The sequence below is a fragment of the Dasypus novemcinctus genome, chromosome 25 (assembly GCF_030445035.2).
Source record: "Dasypus novemcinctus isolate mDasNov1 chromosome 25, mDasNov1.1.hap2, whole genome shotgun sequence".
NCBI classification, from domain to species: domain Eukaryota; kingdom Metazoa; phylum Chordata; class Mammalia; order Cingulata; family Dasypodidae; genus Dasypus; species Dasypus novemcinctus.
Window position 1 is genome coordinate 44,691,784 of NC_080697.1, and position 24,611 is coordinate 44,716,394.

Sequence of the window (24,611 nt, forward strand, 5' to 3'; positions counted from 1 at the left end):
ATTCCTTGTATTATTTCTAGATTGGTTACATTGTCAAGAACCTCGTACAATTCTGAAAAGAAATGATGAGAGTGGACATTTTCGCCTTATGCCCTTCTTTAGGGGGAAAGTCTTAAGTCTTTCCTTATTAGGTATATTAGCTGTAGGTTGGTGGTGATGATAGTAAATGCCATTTTTTGAGTTGAGGAAATTTCTTTCTATGCCTAATTTGCTGGAAGTTTTTAAAAAATTTTTATCAAATATACATGTTGGACTTTGTCAAATATTTTTGAGTGTCTATTGAAATGATCACATAATTTTTCTCTTAATTTGCTAACATGACAGATTACAGTGACTAATTTTCAAATGTGAAATGAACCATGTGTTTCTAGAATAAACTCTATTTGGCATGAGATATTTTATCCTTTTTTACATATTGTTGAATTTGACTTGGTAAAATTTTGTTTAGGATGCTTATTTATGTTCATGAAGGATGCTGGCTGGAAGGTTTCTTTTCTTGTAATGTCTTTGTTCAATTCTGTTATCACAGAGTTGCTGAGAGGTATTTCCTCCATTATCAATTTTCTGTAACAGTCTGCATGGAATTACCATTATTTTTTTTAACTATATGGTAGAATTCACAGTGAATCCACCTGGGTTTGGAGTTTCCTTTGTGGGAAAGTTTTAAATTAAGAAATAATTTTAAGTATAGATTTAATGCTGTTCAGCTTATCTATTTCTAGGAATTAATCAATTTCATTTATCTTGTCAAATTTAGTGGCAACATTATACAGTTAATTATAATGTTCCCTTGTTATTCTTTTCAATATCTGGAAAATCTCTAGTGATATTACCTCTCTTATACCTTATATTGAAATTTGTATCTTCCTCATTTTTTCCTTCTGATCTGTCTGGGAAGAGATGTCAATTTTACTGATATTCTTAAAGAATAAAACTTTGATTTCATTGATTTTCTCTATTGTTTTTTGGTTTTCTGTTTTATTGATTTCTACTCTGATTTATCTTATTTATTTCCTTCTGCTTACTTTGGGTTACATTTGCTTATTTTTCTAGCTTATTATTAAGAAGATATTTTCCTGGAATTAGTAGTTGCTCAATATCATATTCTTTAGAATTTTACAGCAAACTGTGTGGATCTGGGGCTAATTAATACCCTTGTCATTCCTATGTACATAATCAAACTAAACAAAGTGAATAGTGTGTATGTGTGTGTGTGTGGGGGTACAGTTCTGGTTTTGACTTTTTTTGAATGGGTAATTTTCAATTCTATAGAGGCAAAAGTTAACTTGTATATTAACTGGTAGAGATGCAAGTAATTTCTGTCTGGTGGAACAGATTACTCAAAAGGCTACAATTTATAGCCCTGTTTGACTTTGACAAGTTTTCTATCTAACCAGTCATCATTTCCTAATATAACCATTTTAAATTGCCTATAAATACTTAGTTTTCTAAGTGCTCTTTGGACTATTTAAACAACTTGTTGCTTTCCTCATTAATAAATTAGTTTAAAAATCTCTCAACATGTGTTCATTTATATTTGCCTCAAAGTCATGATTTTAACTTTAAAAAAAAAATTCACCCTTCTGCTATAGCTCTAAATATTCCAGGTAAGGAAATTGAAAGTAGAGGTCACTTTCTCTGATCCATTAGTAGAGGGCAGACTAACTCGTTGTTACATAATCTGATCTAATTGATATAGTTCTAGTGTCAGTCAAATAACTAGCTCTATTGACCCAGGTTTATTGCAGATATTCTTGAACCTCAGGTTACCTATAAAATGAGGTTAAAATACCAAAAAGATCAAAGCATGTGTAGCACATATTAAGGGGAAAATGAAAACGAAGGGCGGGGGGTGGTATTTGGAACCAAAATACCTCTCTTCAAGATCTGCCTCCACATTTAGGGATTATATGATGTGGGGCAAATCATAGGGTCATTGAGTCCTAGTACCTTATGGCAAAGGGAGTAATCATCAGTTGAGTACCTACCCAACAGGGCAGTTTGAAGTAGGTTAAGATAATATTTGTGAAGGGCATTGTTAATTTTAAAGTACTATTCTCATGTCGGTTATTAGAATGTACATAAAGAAAATTGAAAATGCTTAAAAATGATGTTTGTGACCTTGGTGTGATAATATAGTACATGATAATAATTTGCCTTGCTATGTTCCAAATATATGACTTTAAAATTAGACTTACATGTTCCTTTCTTTCCTTTATATTCTCTTTTCACTACAACTTATCAAATCTTCTATAATGTACTTGAAAAATTCATTTGAACCTTAAAAAAAAGCTTATTGTTATTCAAATGCTTTTCATCTATTCTGGGAGGGCAATGAAGCAAAAATGGATTATACTCAGTGACAGAAAAAAGTGAGTTAAAAATAGTGCTTATATTTGAATCCTGAGATAAACAATTATAAACACCCCACTCAGGCCTGATATTCTTGGGCCCTGTTCAAATGTGTATATGGAAGGAAAAATAAAAGAAGAATAGTCAGGTTCAAGTAGAGAATGATGGAAGTCTCATTGCTTGTGTTTATTCCAAATACACATGCAAGTATATGAGACATGGAACAGCAGGAGTGCCTCAGACAAAGAATCATAATTAGTAACTTCAAAGCAACTGTCAGAATTAATCTCTTGCATATATATGCATAAAATTTTATGACAAATGCAAAGAGGATCCAAGAGAATACACTTCCTAAGTTCTTGTTTCTTGTCAGAAAATCATCAGTTATAGTAATGAGACGCTATAATAATATAATAAAAGGCAGGCAAAGTTATAAGACCAATTTAAATGAGCTGTGTAAATGGAGCCATTTATAGTTATTATTATTATATTACTACTTCTGTTGTTATTAGATGATGGTACTGATGGGTGAAACCAGAAGTTAAGGCAGTTGGTACAGTAAAGGAAAAATTGCTATACTAGGTGATAGGAAATGTTGACTCTAGTTTTAGCTCTTCTTCCAACAAGCTGTGTCAATTACAGAGGTGACAAACTGAGCTCCTGGACCGGCCTGGCCATTTTTTGCCTTAGATGAAGAAAAGCATAAAGAAAGGTAGATTGTAGACAAAGGAGAAAAATAAAGCCCAAACGAAGGGAAAGACCTCCATGTCTTTACTGTGGTTAAAACGTTTCAGTGTATATATGCTGATTATTTCTTTTTTTTTTAGAGAAGTTGAAAGTTTACAGAAAAATTGTACATGAAATATGGAGTTCCCATATACTGCCCTATTAACACTTTTCATTAGTGTGGTCCATTTGCTACAAGTCACAGAAGAACATTTTTATACTTGTACTACTGTGTCCATAATGTATAATAGGGTTTACTGTTTGTTTTGTACAGTACTATTGTTTTTTTAGCTTTCTTCTAGTAACAAGTATACAACCTAAAATTTCCCCTTTTAACCATTTTCACACATATAATTCAGTGCTATTAATTACATTCACAATGTTGTGCTATCATCATCACCATTCATTACCAAATTTTGGATCAACCCAAATAAAAACTACAATTTAAGCATCAACTCCTCATTCCCTACCCCTACCTCAGCCCTTGGTAACCAAACTTTGAGATTATGACTCTATGAGTTCACTTATTCTAATTATTTCAAATCAAGGACCACATTTTATTTATTCATTCATCAGTTGATGGACACTTGGGTTGCTTCCATCTTTTGGCAATTGTGAGTCATGCCATCATAAACATTTGTATGTAAATAACTATTCAAATCACAGTTTTCAAATCTTTTTGGCTTATACTTAGAACTGGGATTTGGGTCATATGGTAATTCTATGTTTAACTTTCTGAGAAACTGCCAAACTGTCTTCCACAATGATTGCACATTTTTACATTTCTACCAACAATGAAAAAGTATTCCTACTTCTCCACATCCTCTCCAATACTTATATTTTCTGTTTTTTTAAAAAAAATATTCTGTATATTAGACCCTCACAAGACATGTGGTTTCCAGATATTTTCTCCAATTGAGCAGGCTGTGTTTTTACTTTCATGATAAAGTCTCTTGATAAAGTGTTTAACTTTGTTGAGGTACCATTTATCTATTTTTTCTTTTTTGTTGGTGTTTTGGGTGTAAAGTCTAAGAAACCATTTCCTATCACAAGATCCTGAAGATGCTTCCCAAAGTTTTCTTCTAGGAGGTTTATGGTTATGGTTCTACAATTTAGGTTTATGATCCATTTCAAGTTGAATTTTGTTTATGGTGTGAGTACTTCTGTGGCTTGCTATCCTGGAGAATGATCCAGGTACACTAGAGAAGAATATGCATTCTGCTGCTACTGGATGAAGTGTTCTATATATGTCTGAAAGGACTAGCTAGTTTAGTGTATCATGCATGTCTTCTATTTCCTTATTGATCTAGAGGTTCTATCCATTATTGAGAGTGATATATTGAAATCTCTTGCTATATTAATGTAGTGCCATCTCTCTCTTCTAATCTGTCAGTATTTGCTTCATGTACTTTGGGGCTCTGATATTAGGTGCATATATATTTTTAAACGTTATGCCTTCTTGTTGAATTATTCCCTTTATCAGTATATAGTAACCTTCTTTTCCCCTCATAACAGTTTTTGCCATAAAGTCTTTTTTATTTGATAGCAGTATAGCTAGTCAGTCCTTTTTTGGTTACTACTGCATGGTATATATATATTTCCATCCTTTCACTTCCAATGTACTTATGTCTTTGAATTTAAGGTGAGCTTCTTATAAACAGCATATAGTCGGCTCATTTTTTTAATCCACTTTGCCAATCTCTACCTTTTGACTGGGGAGTTTAACCCATTGCCTTTAAAGTAACTACTGACTAATGCCAGAATTTTTTTGCCATTTCACTATTTTGTTTTGTAAGCCTTATACTTTGTTTGACCCTCAGTTCTTCCACTAATTCCAACTTCTCTATTATTTGGCTTTTTGTATTGTATCATTTTGAGGGCCTTCTGACTCTTCTGAAATGTATTTTTCATGCATTTTTAATAGGGTTAAAATGTAACATTCTAAATTGATATCAATTATATTTGCTTCCATATCAACTTATCTTCAATAACATATATGTACACTGTTACTTTAGCTCTCTGCCCTCCCATCTTTTTGTGTACTTTCTACAAATTATGTCTTTGCCAATCAAATGTCTAAAACCATCAACTTTTCATACTTTTTATGCATTTGCATTTCAGCTCCTGTCTGAAGCAAGTAGTAGATGAACATAACAAACAATACAATACAATGGCACTGGCATTTATAATTCCTTATAGTTACCTTTACTGGAGGGCTTTATTTTTTCAGGCTGCTTTCATTCACTGTCTAGTGTTCTTTCCTTTCAGTCTGAAGAACTTCCTTTAGTATTGCTTGTAGGGTAGGTCTAGTGGAGACAAATTCCCTCAGGTTTTCTTTATTTGGGAATATCTTAATCTCTCATTTTTAAAGAAAGTTTTGCCAGATATGAAATTCTTGGTTGACAATTTTTTTCTTTCAGCACTTTAAATATTTCATACCACTGCCTTCTTGCTTTCATGATTTCTGATGTGAATTCAGCACTTAATATTATTGGGTTTCCCTTGTGCATACCTCTGTACTGTTCTCTTGCAGCTTTCAGAACCCTGTCATTTTCCTTGGCACTTGACAATTTAATTACTGTGTGTCTGGTCATAGTTGCCTTTCCATTTATCCTGTTTGGGTTTCATTGGGTTCTTGTTTGTGCATATTTATGCCTATTGTTAAATTTGGGAAGTTTTCTACCATTATTTGTTTGAATATTCCTTCTCCTGCTTTCTATCTTTTTTCTCCTTCTGGGACTCCCATAATACATATAATTAAGTATGCTTGATGGTATCTCACAGATCTGTAAGGCTCGGTTTGTTCTCTTCTTTTCATTCTTTTATCTTTCTTGTCCTCAGCCTGTCTTGTCTTCAAGTTCACTGGTTCTTTCTTCTGCCACCTCCAATCTGGTGTTGAGTCTTTCTAGGGAAATTTTTATTTCAGTTATTGTATTCTTCAACTCTAGTATTCCTCTAGAGAGAGTTCCATATTGTTTATTCATTGTCTTTCTCATATCCTTTAGTTATTTCTCCATGTTTTCCTTTATATTCTTTAGCATACTGCAGATGATTATTTTATAGTCTCTGTCCCAATATGTCCAAAATCTGGTTTTCTTCATTGATGGATTCTGGATATTTACCTTTTTCCATTGACTAGGTCATTATTTCTGGTTTCCTTGCTTTTCATGTAATCTTTTGTTGCACATGGTACATTTTAGTATTTTAAAGTGTTAATTCTGGGACTTAGTCCTTAAGTTAGTATCCAATTAGTAGTATAACATAGATTTGCTTGAATGCCAGGAGCTAACCAAATAAATAAACCAAGGCAAAAAAGCACATTTCACTCTTGTTGCAAATTGGCTCAGGTTTGGCTCTTTCAGAGCATAGCTCGTCTATTAAGTAAATCCACTTGAGGCAAATGGGAAGTGCAGGGTCCTCTCTGTGTCTGAGCCTGCATGGAGCCAGAGCCATGATGCTTTTTCTTCTTTGGGGCCTGGGCTCACTAGAGGTCGCAGGAATTTCCTGTTTTTAATCCACAAGTGTTTGAGTGTACATACCTCTAATGTATTTGAAACAGAATTGCTCCCTGTCCTGGGTGCTCTTTAGAGGGATTTAATGTAGGTAGTCCTTTAACCCAGGCTCATTCCACATAATTGTTTCTCAGGCTGACCCAGAGATCTGCAAGCAAATTTTCTGCCCTCAGGATAAACTCTGGGAGGGCAAGCCCAAGGCAAGTTCCCTAGCTCCGTTTGTCCAACTTCCACCTGATAGATTTATCCTGATACACATGTACCCCAGGATGCACACAGGGGCCACTCTGCCCCTCTGGAGCAGGGCCAGGGACCCACAATGGAAGCACAAGTTAGCTCCATGCTACATTGTGGAGTTAGTACGGGAGAGTCCATCTAGTGTGCCAGGACCTTCTTCTAGGCTTTCGAAGCTGCAGTTTTAAAATTCAGCACTAACTCGGCTAATGCAGCCCTTTCACCTTTTCCACAGTTCTGAGAAAGGTTACCATCTTTAATGTTTCTCTGCCAGCTTTATCCCAGGGGCTCTGGAATAACGGCCACCATCAAAGCCAGGCCCTGGGGAGCTGATATACTGATCAAAGGTAGAGTTTGGAGGAGTTCCTTGTGTCCCCACCTGGTACAGCAAGCTGAGCTGGAAGCCAGATCTCCTATCCCCAGTGTTGGAAGGTTGGGGAAAGAGAGGTGGTGGCTGCTGCAGGGAGGGTGAAAATCACCAATTTTTATCGCCATTTACCAGCCTCTTCCTCTGCTCCTCCCTGGATGCTGCATGGGGTTCCCCTAGACTCCAAAGTTTCCAAGTGGTTGATTCACATAGTTCCTGCCCGTTCAATATTTTGTTGAGCTGATTCCCAGTGCTTTCCTCTCTCCCCATCTTCCAGTTCCCTTTATTCTTTATGATTATTTTGTGTGCATCTACCTCATGCTAGGCTCTGTGTGGGTACTAAGGTTAACAAAATAGATAAGACACAGAGCTATCTTCAAGAAACAAATACTTGAATGGAGAAGATAGACGTTAAAACAGAGATGCTCAGAGCAGAGGCACTTAATTCAGGGTGGGGATGGCCATGGACAACTCTTGCAGGTGGAGACAGTGAGCTGAGTCATTATGGATAAGCAGGCATAAGCCAGGCCAAGGGTCTGTGCAAGGGTGAGCAAGTGGTAGGGATAGGCGGGGAAGGCCAGAGGTATGGCATTCCAAGAGGTGGAGGATCACATCTGAAATAGGAAATTGCTGCACACAAAGTTGGCGTGGTTGACAGAAGTCACACTAAGCCAATGTCCTTGCCCTCGAATAGTGTCAGAAGCAGCACTTAATAATAGTTAATTATGTTACATCTTATTTTTCCATCAAAATGTTGATGGAAATTCATATTCCTCAGTTTCCATTTCAAAATCCTTCAAATAAAAGAGAGTGCTGATTTGATAGATAAATATAATATTACCAGAAATGTCAGATTTTTTTTCTTTGCCAGACTATTTCAAAGGCTTGCATATCTGAAGAAAGTTTTTCAGATTTTCATGTGTCATATGGAAATACTTTTTTTGCCAATACTTTCATCAACTTGAGCTAATATTAGAGGTTGATAGCTAATCCAGCCTTCTGTGCAGGCTTTTCCCCTGTAAAATCCCCGGCAAGCAGGTTTCTGTTTGAATGCCTCTGACAACAGGGGACACACTTCTTCCCAAATCATTCTTTCCTATCTTTAAATATATAGATTAGTGTATTCTTCCTTGTAATGAGTAGCTGTCCTTCCCCCTCCTACTTCATTTCTGGACTTAGGTTGTTTTCTAGAGAAACAATTAGGTACCTTTCACACTATGCACGAGGGTAAGGAATGGAGCCCTGTGCTCTCTGAACTCGTATCCTTTTATTCATACTGATTTTGGGAAAGTCTTCTCTGCTTCATAGACTGGGAGAAACTGAAGTTTAATTATTGCCTAGCTTGAAGCGAGACTTAAAACTAAGTCTTTGTGAACATATGTATTTTTCCCAATTGTACCATTTCCATCTGCTTTGGCATCATTTCCAAAGCAAACAGGGGTATATGGGAGAAACTGAAGCCTCTGTAAATTCTCTACCTTGCTTTTCAGACACCCCTTGGCATATCACCTCCTGTGGTTGGGAAGGGTCTATTATGTCTAAAGGGAAAATATCCCCAACGCATCTCTCAGATGCAGGGGTATTCTGATGGTTTTTACACATTTCTCCATCTTCAGGTGATAGCCGGGGATGAATAATTTATAACCACAGTTGAAATCAGATAGGTGTCTTATTAGAATGATAATGAGCTCTGGGAAAGCAAAGTGAATCTTGACTGTACTGAATTTTCACAAATAATAGTTGTACTCCTTTTACATAATGACTGGCTACATTGATTTTATTTCATTTCTATTTTATATGGAACCAGTGCAAATGACAAATCAATTTAAAATAAATGACCCTCTAATCACCTTTTCACTGGTATATTAATATCACTAAACATACTTTATAAATCAACCTTAATATATAGTAATAATTTGATAAAATGCTTGAAACTGGGTAGATGTGAACAGGACATACAGTTTTCTTTTAGAGTTAATTCCCTTTTATTATTACCATGTTATGCTATATTATGAAATCCCCTCTTAAAAGCAGTAGACTACTTTCTTGTTCAGACATGATCACAGGACATGTATCAGTACATCTTAAAAGATAACTGATTATTTTGCTGAGACTTCTGCTTCATTTCCCACTGATGTGGGCTGTAGGTCCCAATGGTATAAGGGATTGAGATCATCACTAGCCATTTAGTAATCAAAATTAAATATTTACTAGGGATGAGTGAAATAAAATTTTTATTTTATTTTCTCATCAGAAAAGGAGGAATAAAAATAGAAATATCCAGCTAGGAGAAGATTCTGATTATCTATAGTCAAGCAAGGTTTTACTGAAGATCCTCAACATTTTATTTTAGACCAGTAGCTGTCAACCCTGGCTACATATTAGAATCTACCAGGAACTTGAAAAAGAATATATAGATACCCAGAGTTCCTGAAGGGGCTGGTTTTGAACACCCATATATTTTTTTTAATTAAAATTATTTATTTTTAAAAATTACATTAAAAAAATATGAGGTCCCAATCAACTCCACCGCCCCCACCCCCTACTCGCCCCACAGCAACACTCTCTCCCATCATCGTGACACATCCATTGCACCCAGTAAGTACATCTCTGAACATCACTGTACCCCGTAGTCAATGGTCCACATCATAGCCCACACTCTCCCACGTTCCATCCAAAAGATCTTGATTCACTTGCAGTCAAGTGTGAGAACCACTGTTTCACACACAGCTTCATTTGAATCCCTATGTTGTGTTCCTCCCTTTTCACCGTGGTCAAGGAGCTATTTAGAGGCAAACTTGTCTATCAATCTTAGATGTGAAAAACCCACGAGAATAACTCATAGCACTTTCAACTGCTGTTGAATTTGGAAACACAGAAAGTCTACTTTGCCATGGGATCCTGATGACATATGTTATAAAGAGTATAGAGAACCTTGTTTCAGAAATCCTTATGGAGAATAATGAATAAGTTAGTGAATGTACAGTCCACACCCTGCCACACTTAGTAAAGAAAAATCAATGTCCTAAACACAGTAAATATTTACATCATGTTAGATATTTAAATTGTGAATCTTGGATTGGGAAATAAAGGTAAAAAACTATTGAAACAAGCAGAATAGAAATGGAAGATGGAGAAAAGAAAGTCAATATTACTAATCAATCAAGAAGAAGGGAATTCCTTATTGAGTGCCTGAAGTATGCCAGTAACTGTGTTAGATGATTTCACACACTCTTATTTCATTTATTTTTCCATGGAGGCAGCATGAAATTTAGTAGAAAGAATACGACTTTCAAGATAGAATTTCTTAAGGTAGACTATCAAGGTAAGGTATCATGGAAAAGTCACTTAGCCCTTATTGCTATTAATTTTCTCATTAGGGAAATGAAACAAAAAACCTACAACAGTTCCATCTCAGATATATTAAAACAACAACAACAACAACAACATGTGTCAAATGCACAGTAGGCTGTGCATTAACAATAAGTGTAATTTTTATAACTACTCTATGATGTGTATATAATCCTTAATTTGAAGATTAAATAATGGAGTTTTGGAGAAAAATGTCTAAATTCATGGAGTGAGAAAGTGGTAAGGCCAGGATTGAGCCATCTGACTAATTCTGATGATATCCTCTTTCCAAGAAATTAGTAACAGATTTCCTGGTACTTTAGGACACTAGGTGAAAAAGATGCAAGTGGAAATGCTGCAGGGTTATTACTTAGAAACAGGAGTCATAAGTGAGAAGTGGAGAGGGTAGATTTGGGAATATAATACAGAGGGAGATCTTGGATGACTTTTTAACCCTTTGCTTAGGAGACCACCCACGCTTCTCAGCTGTGAAGATTTGATGAGTTGATACATGTAAAACACCATGACACCTAGCAATTATTCAATACATGGTGACACTGGGTGAGGAAGACCATTACAATTCCATGTCAGCTCAGTTTTGGAGAAATAATAAGTAAATGAAAATGTCCACTTACTGTCTCAACAATTTTTTCTGGCATTTTAATGTATGGAGCCACTAATTTTTGCCACCATCACCCAGGAAAGATAATCATAATAAAAAACATGGATTAATAAAAATGCTTTTTAAAAAGTGCACTTGGGCGATTTCTGCCCCCTAAGTCCTAATCCAAATTTCAGATCTGCCATTCTATTGAACACCTCATTGACTTCATTCAATTCTCTCTAATAGGAATGTCTTCTCTGTGCTTTCCACACGAAAAACAAACAGACAAAAACATCAAATGAACAAAAAACAATTTTTGGAAGGGACTAACTACTTTCTCTAGGAAGGCTTCCTTAACTATTAAAGCCTCCAACTCTCCTCCTGCCCATTTTGTTCTTCTGCTGCTGCTTTCTTCTTCTTTCTCCTTCTTCTTCTTTATTCTTCATTCTCTTTCTCCTTCTCCTTCTTTCAGATCAACAAAAACAATGAACACAAGGCAGAAATGCTTGGCCATTGCACTTCTGAGAGAAAAGTTCTATTCATGAAGAAAGTCAAGTAAACATGTATACACCTAGGATGAGTCAGACACTCATCTTGTTGTGGGTGGGTACTGGATGAAATTACCTTTCTGCTTCCTTCCAGTTCTAGGACTTTATGATTTAACTTATTAAGGATATCATCTCTTAGTTGTTTGTCACCTTCCTTTAAACTCACTTAAATATCACCCCAATCACTCACGTTTAGGAGCACAAACTGGAACAGTATAGAGAGGATTAGCATGGCCCCTGCACCAAAATGTATGGTGCTTTCTATTTCTCTGTTTTCTAAATTAAATATATAATGATTACTGCTGTCATCAGAAAAAAAAGTACACATTAAGTTCACCTCATCCAAAATACACTCTTTTGTCTTCTAGTAATTTACACTCACTGTATTGAAGATTTCTAAGTGGCTGAGAGGTATTATATATTTAAATTAGTCCCTGAGATGTACTTTCCTTCCAACAACTGATAGGCAATGGTTAAATGAATTGGATTCCTCTGATATAAAGGTTATGCTAAGCATTAGGAATCAATCATAATTACAATTAATGAAGTCCAACTAATGGAGAAGATCACAGTGGACTGGGAAGAAACCTTGACATTTAGATTCTGTGAATGACTGTGTGTAACATCATTATGTGGACTAATAGATTTCAGTGTACATTACCAAGTGAAAGGGATGCCTCTTAGCACATCACATCAAGGAGCCTTTGTAAATTTTAACAGCCTGAAGGAGAGATAAATGATAATACAGACTCTTTTCACATTCAAAAATATTTTTTAATGGTATACCCATCATTATTCACTAAATCCTTCTCTATAAGTTCATGACATTAGGCCAGGAAAGAAGTCAGAACTTTCAGGTGGAATTAAATCCCCTCTGTGATGCACTTATTTCATTTATTTTCTGTCACTCCTATTTCTATCAGTACATATTTCCCAATGAAGGGGATCTCACTATTAGGATGAGGAATATAATATATTCTTCCTTATCCGTTCATTTGACATACATTCAAATTTGTGAGTGATTTATTTGCTGTCATCAAAGAGGGAAAAGCAAGTCAGATATACATCCATTCCTTCGGAAAATTAAGTTTGAGAGGAAGAACCATTAAGTGCTTTAAAATATTACAAACATACAGGTTCCATAACTTTATTTTTTTATTCACTTGCAAGTGAGATGCTTTGTCACCTGTAAACAGAGTCTATGAGAAGTTTCATCCTTTATGCACCTATATTAGGAATACAGGTATAACATACATTGAGTTCCTGGCTGGAAGGTATTTTAGTCTTTTTCTTCACATTAAATATATATATAGATGGAAGTATAGATGTAACATAATCTGTCTCATTTTTTCTCCTTTACTAGTTCAAAGAATACTGAGTAGAAAGATTATTTTGAACATGATGACTCATGTAAGACATGCTAAACTTTTGAAGACTCATATTTTTTCTGAAATAAGTTGTCACACACTCTAATTGCTATGTTTTCAGTATTATAGTACATTTAAAGTGATAAAAATATGAATTACTTACCCCAGTTCTTTGAACTTCCATGAAAGTAGCTCTTTGGAATGACTTCTCCCAAACAGCTAACTCACTCCCAAGTTCCACATTGAAAAAGTGACTCTTCCCATGGCCAACCATGACACTGAAGCAATATGGCCTCTGGTCTTCAAAATCAAAGTCTTGAAGACCCAGATATAAGTTTGCTTGCAACCAGTAGTCATCAGTAAGCCACAACTGAAAAATAAAGCATGGATTGAAAAGATATTAGAGATGGAAGGCAGTTCAGAGACTGAGAAAACCAATCCCTCCATTTTATGGATGTTGCTACAAGGAGTGGACAGACTTAGGTTGGTGAACCGTGCTATCCTCCTGGTCACAGACACAAATGCAGGAAAAGAGGGTCTTTCTTGGGGAAAACTGGTGTGGAAATGGGCCCATATGTGTATATTTGTAAATAAATTCCAACTAAGAATTATTCTAAATTCCTTTCACTAGGAATACTGGTAATCACTTTTTTTCTTCCCTATGTTTGATGTTAAAGAAAAAGTGAAAATTCATGAGAACACAAGCTCTTGTTCACCTGAAAACAAAGAAACAGCAAAAACAACATAAACTATAATTAAACATTTTATCTATGCCTGAGAGTTCCTACAGAATTATTTGGTTCTTCCTCAGCTAGCATGTTTATTGTGCTGAATAAAAGGACTTAGAGCTCAGAATATCTCTAAAGCATTGCTAGACACTTAAGTCATCCAAAATTCAATTACATTAACCTAAACATACAGACCAAAATAGAATAAATATTTTCTAAAGCAAAGGTTAAAAAAAAAACAAAAACAAACAAGATGAAAAAAAAAAGCCACCAAAATACTTTTATTCATTTTCTGGTTAATAATTTAACCAGAAATGCAAACAAAATGCAGAACATCTATGAATCATGGATTTGCCTTGTTAATTACAATGGCAATTCTCAACTCTGTGTGAACACAGCAGTGCACCAAGCATGCAGGGATCGTTCACCCCTTTGTTGCTTTAGTCTTTTACAAATGCATCTAAGTAGCAGCCCAATGTTAGGATTCATTTGTCTCAAAGTTAGGTATAGCCAAAGACTTGGTGTCCTCAGTTAGTCAGCAGATCAATGGTGTGGAACATGATATAAGTAGAATCTATGCCCAGCTGATCTTTCTCTTTCTTTCTGTCTCATCTATTTATTTCAGTCTTCGTTTCACTCATTAATTCATTTGTTCCATAAATATACCCCGAAGAGCCTACACCAAGCATTGCATTGGGACACTGCTTCACTGTGAAAGGCAATGAGGGTGGACTCCTCTGTCAAAGTTTCTAAATGGACTGATGTAGAGTGATGTCTGCCTCCAGCTCAATCTATAGTAGAAGCAAGGAATGGAAAGCTGTCCACAGGTTGTACCTTCATGTTTGATTTTGAGATATTTTTATTAACTTTTGACATTGGATCAAGCCATATACAATCCATTCTTACATTCTTTTTTAATTATTTGACTAGAACTTTATTATAATTTTTTACTTTCCCTCCATGCTACAGGTACTCTTTGGACTTGCATTAAACATGCACAACTACAGAGGTCAGATTTTCTCAGGAACATAATAACATGAAAAATAGATAATTTTCTAGTTCTTTCATAGTTTAATTGGCTCTTAAATATTTTCAGGGGAGGGGAATTGCAAGCATTTCAAGTTCTTTAGGAAACTGGTATATATAAATGCACTGCTATGGGGGGAGCAAATATAGCTCAGTAGTTGAGCACCTGCTTTCCATGTACAAGGTCCTGGGTTTGATTCTCAGTATCTCCTAATAAATAAATAAACAAACTGCTGTATGTTCAATTAAATCTTGAAGAAACATAAAGAAGTTTATTTTTTCCCTAAAGTGCATTGTAGTTATGCATGACAATCACTGCATATAATGAAGGCTGGAATGGTAAATACAGATTCAATCTCCTATAAGTGTACGGATGTAAGCTTTTCTAAATGGGAGAAAAATAAAAAGAATAAAAAACCTAATGCAGACAATCATTTAAAGGAAAAAAAGAACCGATTGAGAAAAATGATGAAGAGCAAGAATATCTCTTCTTATAAAGTAGAAGTGTTATTCAACACAAAAATGAGGACAGATTTGAAAAACACTCATTTTTCTTTGACTTCAAATACAAACAAACAAATGGAACGAGGGAGTCAAGACCATTTAGAAGTGAGGCAGGTCTATACAAAATTGGAACATAGAACAGCAACTTCACCTCAAGAAGGAAATGACTGAAATGAAATTTCACAACTCTTCATGCTTATAATAAAATATATTAATGTCAAAAGTTAATGCACAATTATGAAAAATACAAAATCTGGGTTTTTCCTCTTAGGTTTATAATAAACTACCAAACTTCTGTTTAATGCATGCCCTTCTACAAGCCTTCTCTGTTTAGCAGCACATACTATACACATACATACACAGTGATATTTTACAATGAGAATCATACATCTTAATCTCAAACTAGTGATATGCCTTTCCCCCCATTATAAGGAACTTAAGACCTTTCTAGTGTTACATTTTAAAAGCTTTATAAGAATTTTTAATTAAAGTATTATATAAAAAGGAATCTTTTCTTTTTTAGATGACAAGAAGCATGGAGAAATCAGAGTGGAATCTTACAGACCTGTCTCACAGGGCACAAGAAAAGGGAATGGATACTGAGGTGTGTCCATTCTAGACAACCAGAAGTTGTTTTTACTTACAGACATGAACCTAGAAAAGTAAGCATATTTCAAATGAAACCATTTGGACGACTGCTAAACCCATGCAGGTTTTTGTAAGAAACCTTGAATATATGTAAGAATGGGTGTTTGTGGGTGAATGGTATATACTTTCCTAATCCCAGTGTACTCTGAGTCCAGAGATTGTATCTTAATTTTGGAAAATCTCAGACCTTTTACCTCAGGTTGGGCTGTGCAGAACCTATTCAAAAAACATGATTCATGTCAGAAACCAAGAATACTAATGTATCAGTCATTAACCTAACTTTTAAGCAATTATTTTATTTAATTTTTCCCCCCAAAAATAAGCTCATAATGTGTATCAATTGTACATAAGTGTCAAAAATTGATATTCAGAACTATTAAAAGGTGCTTACGTGTGATTGACGCATACAGGCTAAATGACTAATTATCTTCTTCCTAGCAGTGATTATAGTTGGAGAATTGTGTATTTGAATAGAGAGAAAACAGGTTTTGGAGTCAAACAGGTAAGACTTGAGAACTACCTTTGTCAATTATTAGCAAATAAGAATTTGCTTGACCTTGAGCAATTTATTTCATTTCTCTGAACCTCAATTTTCGATCTATAAAATGAAGTGATAACAAAAAGTTCACCATGAACTTTAAATGACAGAGCAGATAAAGTATATGTTACATGCATGCTTAATTAATATTAATGTCCATTATGTATTCCCATACATAAAACACAAACAGCCTTTAAGGCAATGCTGAATGATAGTACAGATTTAAATTTGATGTATAATATTCAGCTAACTGACTTCCTGACAAAATAAGCTGTCATACTATCTAGCATTAATATTTCCAGCTGACCCCCTTGTTAAAAACTGATGTCCTCCCTGTCCAAGACTGTGAGAATACAGAAACCATCTTATGTTGACTTCTGTGGAAAATAACAACAGACATTTAAAAATTACCTGGATATTTTTCTTACTTGTATTTTTAGATTATGGAACACTTACATTAACAATAAAGGAGGCAGGGGACTTGGCCCAGTGGTTAGGGCGTCCGTCTACCACATGGGAGGTCCGCGGTTCAAACCCCGGGCCTCCTTGACCTGTGTGGAGCTGGCCCATGCGCAGTGCTGATGCGTGCAAGGAGTGCCCTGCCACGCAGGGGTGTCCCCCAGGTAGGGGAGCCCCACGCGCAAGGAGTGTGCCCTATAAGGAGAGCCACCCAGCGTGAAAGAAAGTGCAGCCTGCCCAGGAATGGCACTGCACACACGGGCAGCTGACACAACAAGATGATGCAACAAAAAGAAACACAGATTCCCGTGCTGCTGACAACAACAGAAGCGGACAAAGACGACGCAGCAAATAGACACAGAGAACAGACAGCCGGGAGGGGGGAAGGGGAGAGAAAAAATAAATAAATAAAATCTTTTAAAAAAAAACAATAAAGGAAATTTAAAGGAGAAGTAATTCTATTACTCTACCTTTTTGTTATCTCATTTATTGTTTTTTTTTCATAGTTCCTTCCATACATTCTCTAGTTGTATACAAAATTATATAAACTTGTAATAGGATTGTAGAATATTTATATTATATTATATTTAAATATTTCTCAATGGTGTTTTCATAATTCTTTAAATATTCACTAACATAGAATAGGTCACTAAATATTTTCATACTTACAGCTTTGAGTCTTTTGAATGATTTATTCAGAACGAATTCTGAGGAGAAGTGACCATAAAAGGGAAATTTTTATGACTCGTTATTTGAACTGACAAACCAGTAAGCTACATTTTATATTCAGGAGCAAGTAATAGCAATTAAAAACAGTTTTGAACAACTTGAGAATTCCCATGAAAGAGCTCTGAAGGATTTCACAGAGGTAATGATATTATTTCCTAAAATTCAAACTATTTAGCTTCACAAAAAAATTATGTGTAATAAATGAAATTAATGATTCATGTATAGCTCATTTCCCCAGATATTTCCTATAGCTCTTTTTTGAAACAACAACTCAGTTCTTTGGATTGCAATGTGTCAATGTGACTTAAAAATCAGAGCAGTTACAAAGATAAAGGTCAATGGTTTGCTGCAAATAGTCAATAAGTGACTTTAGGAAAATCATTTAGGAATTCTTGCACTCCGTTTTCTAATTATCCAAAAAGCACTTCTTTAAAGATTGCTGGAGGGCATGTGACAGAGCTCTCAATATATATTTCAGACAGATTCAAAGAACACTAGTGTTTCTAACAAGTGAAACAGAACAGGATTTAAGGTGGGCTTTGAAATCAGGCAAACCTGGTCCCATCCTGCCTACCAGCGAGGCTAGAGCAAGTTACCTTCCCACTCGGTGCTGCAGAGTTCTTAGGTATAACATGGAGGCAATAAGGATTAACAGACAGGGTGGTGAAGGGATTAACTGAGGTACAGTAAATGAACTGCTTAGCATAGCTCCAGTGTAAGCATTCAATAAAACACAGCTGCTATTAAAATCCTCTGCCAATCGTATTAGAAATGTAATTTTCCTGAAACTTTTAAAATTGAATTTTTTATGTTGTGAGAAAATAACCATTTGCTTTCATATAGGATGGTCCTCACTGTTAAATGGTGTTTTGCGTATAGATTATATGGAGGCTGTTTCTAATTTAAGTCTTGATTGCAATCAAGACACAGATTGATGCAATTTTCTCATCTCTTTCATGGTGAGTGCTAAAATATGGAACACATAATTTTAATAGTTGAAAAATGTACCTTTTAGAGAGGAGAAAGCATCCTAGAAAAACAATCACAACTCCAAGATTTGATTTCTCACCTATGAAATGATGATTATGAAAACAAACCAAAAACTCTTTCAATACCAAAAAGGACTAATTTTTATGATAATTGTACATTTATTTTCACTTATGCAAAGTGAAATTTATGTATATAATTTTAAATTCATATGTGCTAAAAGATTAATATAAACAATGAAAGGTGTATAAAATAGGAGTTATTCTCCAAGATCCTATTTTAAGACTTCCAAATAGGAAATTCAACTCACAAAATTCAATCCACTTTAAAAAAAATGTTGACTACTCTAGGTTTGTTATTATTTTCTATTTCTATAATGAATAAAATGCCTTTGCTGTAGCCTTTTTCCTGGGTAATTCCATGATTTCATAATCATTTCATAGCATGTTTATTGATTTTTTTTTCAATATGCCTGGGAAAGTAAGGTGGAGGGGATATAAAAAAGAGGTAACTTTATAGTTTATTAATGAACCACACTTATCAAATATAACAACCCTTCAAAGACATCCAAATGCCAAAAGACCATCTCAGATGTACAGAATGAGTAGCCATATAAATAACATGGGGGAAAAATTCTAGATTGGGATAATGAGGTGCTTATACAAAATAAAGAAAAGAGATTTAAAAATTCTTCCATGACTCCTTTTGAGGAATTTTGATTAATGAGGTGTTATGCATTATGTTACCAGGTTATTCGTTTTAACATAAATTTATAACATTTATATTTAGCATTTTGAAAATTATCCATTCACGTTATAGATAATTTAGAAAATATATAAGTTTAAACATGGAAAACAAAAATAACCGGCAAACCAGTAAACAGAGAGAACCATAATTAATATTTAACTCTATTTTCATTCAATATTTTTTCTATAAATGTGGTTAGCACACTGGCATTCACTTTGTAATCATTAGGTAATATTATTTTTACTATTGTTCATTAAAATCTGTAGTGTTGAGCCTCTACTTAAATTCATTGGGTCTTTGTTTTTTTCTTTTCATTTCTTTCATTACTTAACGGTAAAAATAAAATGCAGAATATATATCCAAACGAATCTGTTCTCAAGAACTGGAAGTGAATTTATTTACCATTTTTATTATATTATTATGGGATTTTATGTATTATGAATACTTTCATGTATTTCCATTGAACATGTAAAATTCTAGACATAAATTTAAAACAACTATAAATTGGGTAAGAATTATTTTCAAGAATATTTTCACTTCAAAGAACTGAACAAGGTAACCTTTCATTAATAAACTTCTAAATTTTGATTCATGTCTCTTCAGGCACAAATTTTCAGGCAAAAATTACTAAAAATTGCATATTTTAAAATGTTCATTTTACCTGCATGTATTTCTCCTTTATTTGCATACTTTTACAGGTTGTTATGCTGTTTGAAGAAATCATCCCTCGGCTGAGATTTTCCCAGTACAAGTAAAAGCTCCTCGGTTGGAAGGACACAAACTTCCAACTCTCCTTCCCTTTTAACCTGGTTAGGGCTTGCTTTTAGGGGTTTTTTAGGGCAGCTCAAAAGAAAGCCTTGCTCCAGAGCACATTACTCACTCCTGACGTTCGGTCTCTGATCTCTCAACTGCCTGTCCATATGTTAACCAAACCTCTTGGAAGGGATTGACTTCCAAAGGCTTCCAACACTGGCTAAACCTACATGTCCCTTCTCCGTGATATCCTGTGCACCACCAACCACCTGGTAAGCCAAATACCTGTAAGACACCTCCAAATGCACTCCTGGGCCCCCCGTTGAGCAGTTTCCTCCATTTGCCTGAGTTTCAAGCCTCTTCTGCAGGTCTAAACTCTCATCTCGGTCGACTTTTAAACGCATCCAACTGCTTCTCACTAGGAACCATATCATACTGAAGGAAGGCGTGCTATTTTTTTTTGGATCCGTTCATTAAGAGAATTCTCAATAATTTCAAACTAAATAAATATTTGCTTATTAAGCAGTGCCAGAAAGAGTCGTGGGCATTGATTTTTCCATTCTTTTCCTTTTTTACAAGACACAGAAAGAAAATCAAGCACAGAATGAATAGGAAATATGAGAAATTAATCTTGCCAGAAAAAGAGTAGAGCAATATTTCTGTAAAAAAATTGCAGTAATAATACCTTAAAACCAAAAGGAAAAGTGATATATTTATATAGTAAAAAATCTGAGAATTTCAAGAGAAAATTAAGCTTCTTCGTTATGCCACATGCCCAGTTCTTCTTTCATATATTAATAATATTCATTTGGAAAAGTTTCATGTATATCTTTCAAAAGTGTATTTGCTAACAACCATAATTTTATGAATGTATACATAATTCTTTTTATTTTCAACATTTTGGAAAATATACATGTGTTTCAGGACTCTTTCAAGATTTGTATATATTTTGAGATTGATCCATATCAGTGGGGTTTTCAAAATCAATCTCACTCAAGATCTTCATATTAGTTATTTTCCATTGTTTTCCTTTTAATAATTTTGCATTCTGTTTATTGCATTTAGACTGCAATCTTGAATTTAGCTTGGTATCAACTTTGGACTATTTTTTTTCTTTTGTTTGTTAAGTATTTGTGTTTCAAATGCTTGTCCAGTGGTCCATTTGTCACCACTGTTCTATCTGAAATATTGTCTTTTCACACATTAAATCTCTATAGGGACATGTGTTTGGGAATATTTCTGGATTCCTCGCTGTTTCATTACATTGATTTTCTGTTTATGGAGATGCCAGAACTAAGCCTTTAATTAAGACAGCTTTATTATAGCTTCTACTATCTGATAGGACTCTTGATATAACTTGTTTGTCCCCTGCCACAGTGGTCTTGACTATTTCTTACATAATTTTTCAGAGGAAATTTAGAGTGAGTTTGCCTTATTCTAAAAACAGATAATATTAAAAATTGAAATTACATTTAATGTATAAATTAATTTTAGGTGACTTGATAACTTCAAAATAATCTTTTTAGGAGGATCAGTGATTCAGGAACAGGATTTTTTTTTCCCAATTCAAGTGTTTATTTTTTTTGTCCTTCTGTAGAGTTTTAAATATTCACATATTCTGCATACACTTCATCAGTTTTTATTTATTTCTAGGTATTTCATAGTTTTTTTCCCATCTTTTTAATTGGTTGTAGATACAAAAGGTAACCTTGTGTGTGGATGTTATAGTATAACTAGCTACTGTAGTTATATTTTTGTCTAAGAGTTCTTCAGTAGATATTGTTAGGTAATTCAAGTACAATATCTGTTAACAATGATACTCCTTCCTGACCCCCATTTTTATATAATGTATTTAATTTTCCTCTCTACATTAGAGACTACTTCTAGAAAAATGTTAATAATACAGTAAATTGAGAAAATTCCTTTCTTTTTCCTCACTTTAATAATAAACATGTATTTTTGATATATTAAGCATGATTCTGGTTTGGGGGAAATATTTCAATCCTTTGGCACTTTTATCAAATGATCATTTAGTCTCTAAGGGGTAATAATCATATGTGTGCACTCTCCTTTGATCTGCCAATTTAGTGTATTTTCTACATGATTCAATAATACTGAACCATTCTTGTATTCCTGACATGAATTCCATTTGGTCAAGGGGTATTATTATTTTAATACACTACTGCATTCTTCTATAAGCTTATATTTACGACTTTAAAAACTTTATGAGGGACAAGTAATTGTCATTTTACATTTTTCCATACTTTGATAACAATGTTGTAGAAATTCATAAAAATAATTAGAAATTTTTTCTTTTTTTAGTTTATGTAGCATTTGATGATATTATGTGTTTTCCTTTGGTAGAATCCACAGGAGAAATCATCAGAGACCATTGTTTTTTCTGATGGTGTGCTTTTATAATATTCTTAAATTCTTCTATGGAAACTGATCTATTTAGATATTCTATCCCTTGGCTGGCTACTTTTTGTAAATAACATTTTCTAACAAAATCCTCTATTTCATCCATGTTTACAAATTTAATAGTACAAAGTTGAAAACATATTTTCTTGATTTTAAAAATTTATTCTGTGTCTGTGTTATTTCCTCATTCTCATTTTTATTTTGACATATCTTTCTCTCTCCCTTTTCCAGGAATTATTAGCCATTTATTTTATTTTTTTTTAATTTAAGAATGAGCCTTTGGATATATTTAGAAATTCTACCACTTTCTTGCATTTTAATTTTATTAATTTATCTTCTTCTTAGTGCATTTTTCCTGTTTTCCTTATGTGACTTTGATGTATTTTCTAAATAATTTAATTTTTAATTATTAAAATTTCTTGTTCAATAATGTTTATATGCATGAAACTATATTAAATGTTTCCATTCTTTTTTTTCCTAGATAAACATATTTCAGTTTTGATCATCTTTTCACCCAAATGTTAAGAGAGTTTGAAACTTTAGAGAGGATAAAGTTTATTTTATTAGGGTGATATTTTTATCCAATTACTAAAATAAAGTTTCTGTAATATTCCTTGATACCTATATCAAGGGAAACATACAAGTCCAGTAGTCCCTCTTATAGCTTTCATGTTTTACCTAAGAGGTGAAAAAAACAATCCAAGGTGCCCTTGTGAAGGTCACAGCCCAGGGACACAGGTTTTATAACTGAGACCTAATCGTAGGGTTATGATACACTCCCCTCCCCCCATGCCTTACCCACATCAATAGAGCTCCTGTATAATAACGGGGATTAGAGCTGAAGAGAATTGCGAGACTCAGGTCTTATTTAAGAGAGTCTTTAAGGAAACCTAACGTAACACAGGAGACAAAAACAAGAACATCAGAGTATATTTTAACCTCTGACACCTATACCTCCAGCAAACAGTGAACACAGCCTAACACATAGCCAGATAAACATAAAACCTCACCCTAAAGGCCACTGCACATCAGCTCCTTTGGCCTGAGGCAGCATGTACAGCTTTTAACAGAAAAATTACAAGGCATGCTAGGAGGCAAAAAACATAGTCTGAAGAGAGAAGGTAAGCATCAGAACCAGACTCATAGATGGTAGAGATTTAGAATTATCAGGAAGGGAATTTAAAATAACTTTAACATATTAAGGGCTCTGGTGGAAAAGGGAAAAAATAAAAGCAAGAACAGATGGGTGATGTAAGTAGATAGATGGAAACTCTAAGAAAGAACCAAAAGGAAATGCTAGAAATAATGATAACAAACCACTGTAACATAAATGAAGAATTCCTTTGATAGGCTTTAGGAGACTAGACATGACCAAGGAAGAATCAGTGAAAGAATGGAAAAAAAGAAAAGAAAAAAGAAACAAAAAAGAATCTAAGAATGAGGGCAACAAATTGAAAAGTGCTACAAATAGAGTAGACATCAATCCAAATATCTGAATGATCACTTTAAATGTGAATGATCTATAACAATTAGAAGATAAAGATTTATTATAGTTGATAAAAAGGAACCAATTAGATATTGTCTATAAAAATTCACTTTAAATAAAAAAGGGCAGATGGAAAAAGATACCATGTGAACACTAAACAAAAGAAAACTTTGGTATTCAGACAAAACAGATTTCAGAGCAAGGAAAATTATTAGGGATAAAGAGATACATTATATAAACATAAGGAGGTCAATTTTAAAGAAGACATAACAACAAGAAAAAAAAATCCGAATAAACCTACCCCAATGCCTGACTATTCAGAATGGAAATATCAGAGATAAAGAGAGGATTCTGAAAGCAGCAAGAGGAAAGCAAAGCATCACATACAAGGGAAACTTGATAAGATTACTTGCCGACCTCTCATCAAAAATATGAAGGTGATAAGAGAGTAGTATGATGTATTTAAGGTATGGAAAGAGAAAAACTGCCAGCCAAGAATTCTGCATCTGACAAAACTGTCCTTC

The 24,611-nt window shown here is 34.3% G+C and overlaps 1 protein-coding gene across 1 annotated transcript in view; it reads right to left on the reverse strand.

The window, feature by feature from the left end:
* Window positions 1-24,611, reverse strand: part of SNTG2 (syntrophin gamma 2) — a 330,881-nt gene that overhangs the window by 86,093 nt on the left and 220,177 nt on the right. The window contains exon 14 of the mRNA XM_071211871.1: window positions 13,225-13,431. Coding sequence (XP_071067972.1) covers window positions 13,225-13,431 — 207 coding nt within the window. The remainder of the gene's footprint in view (window positions 1-13,224; window positions 13,432-24,611) is intronic.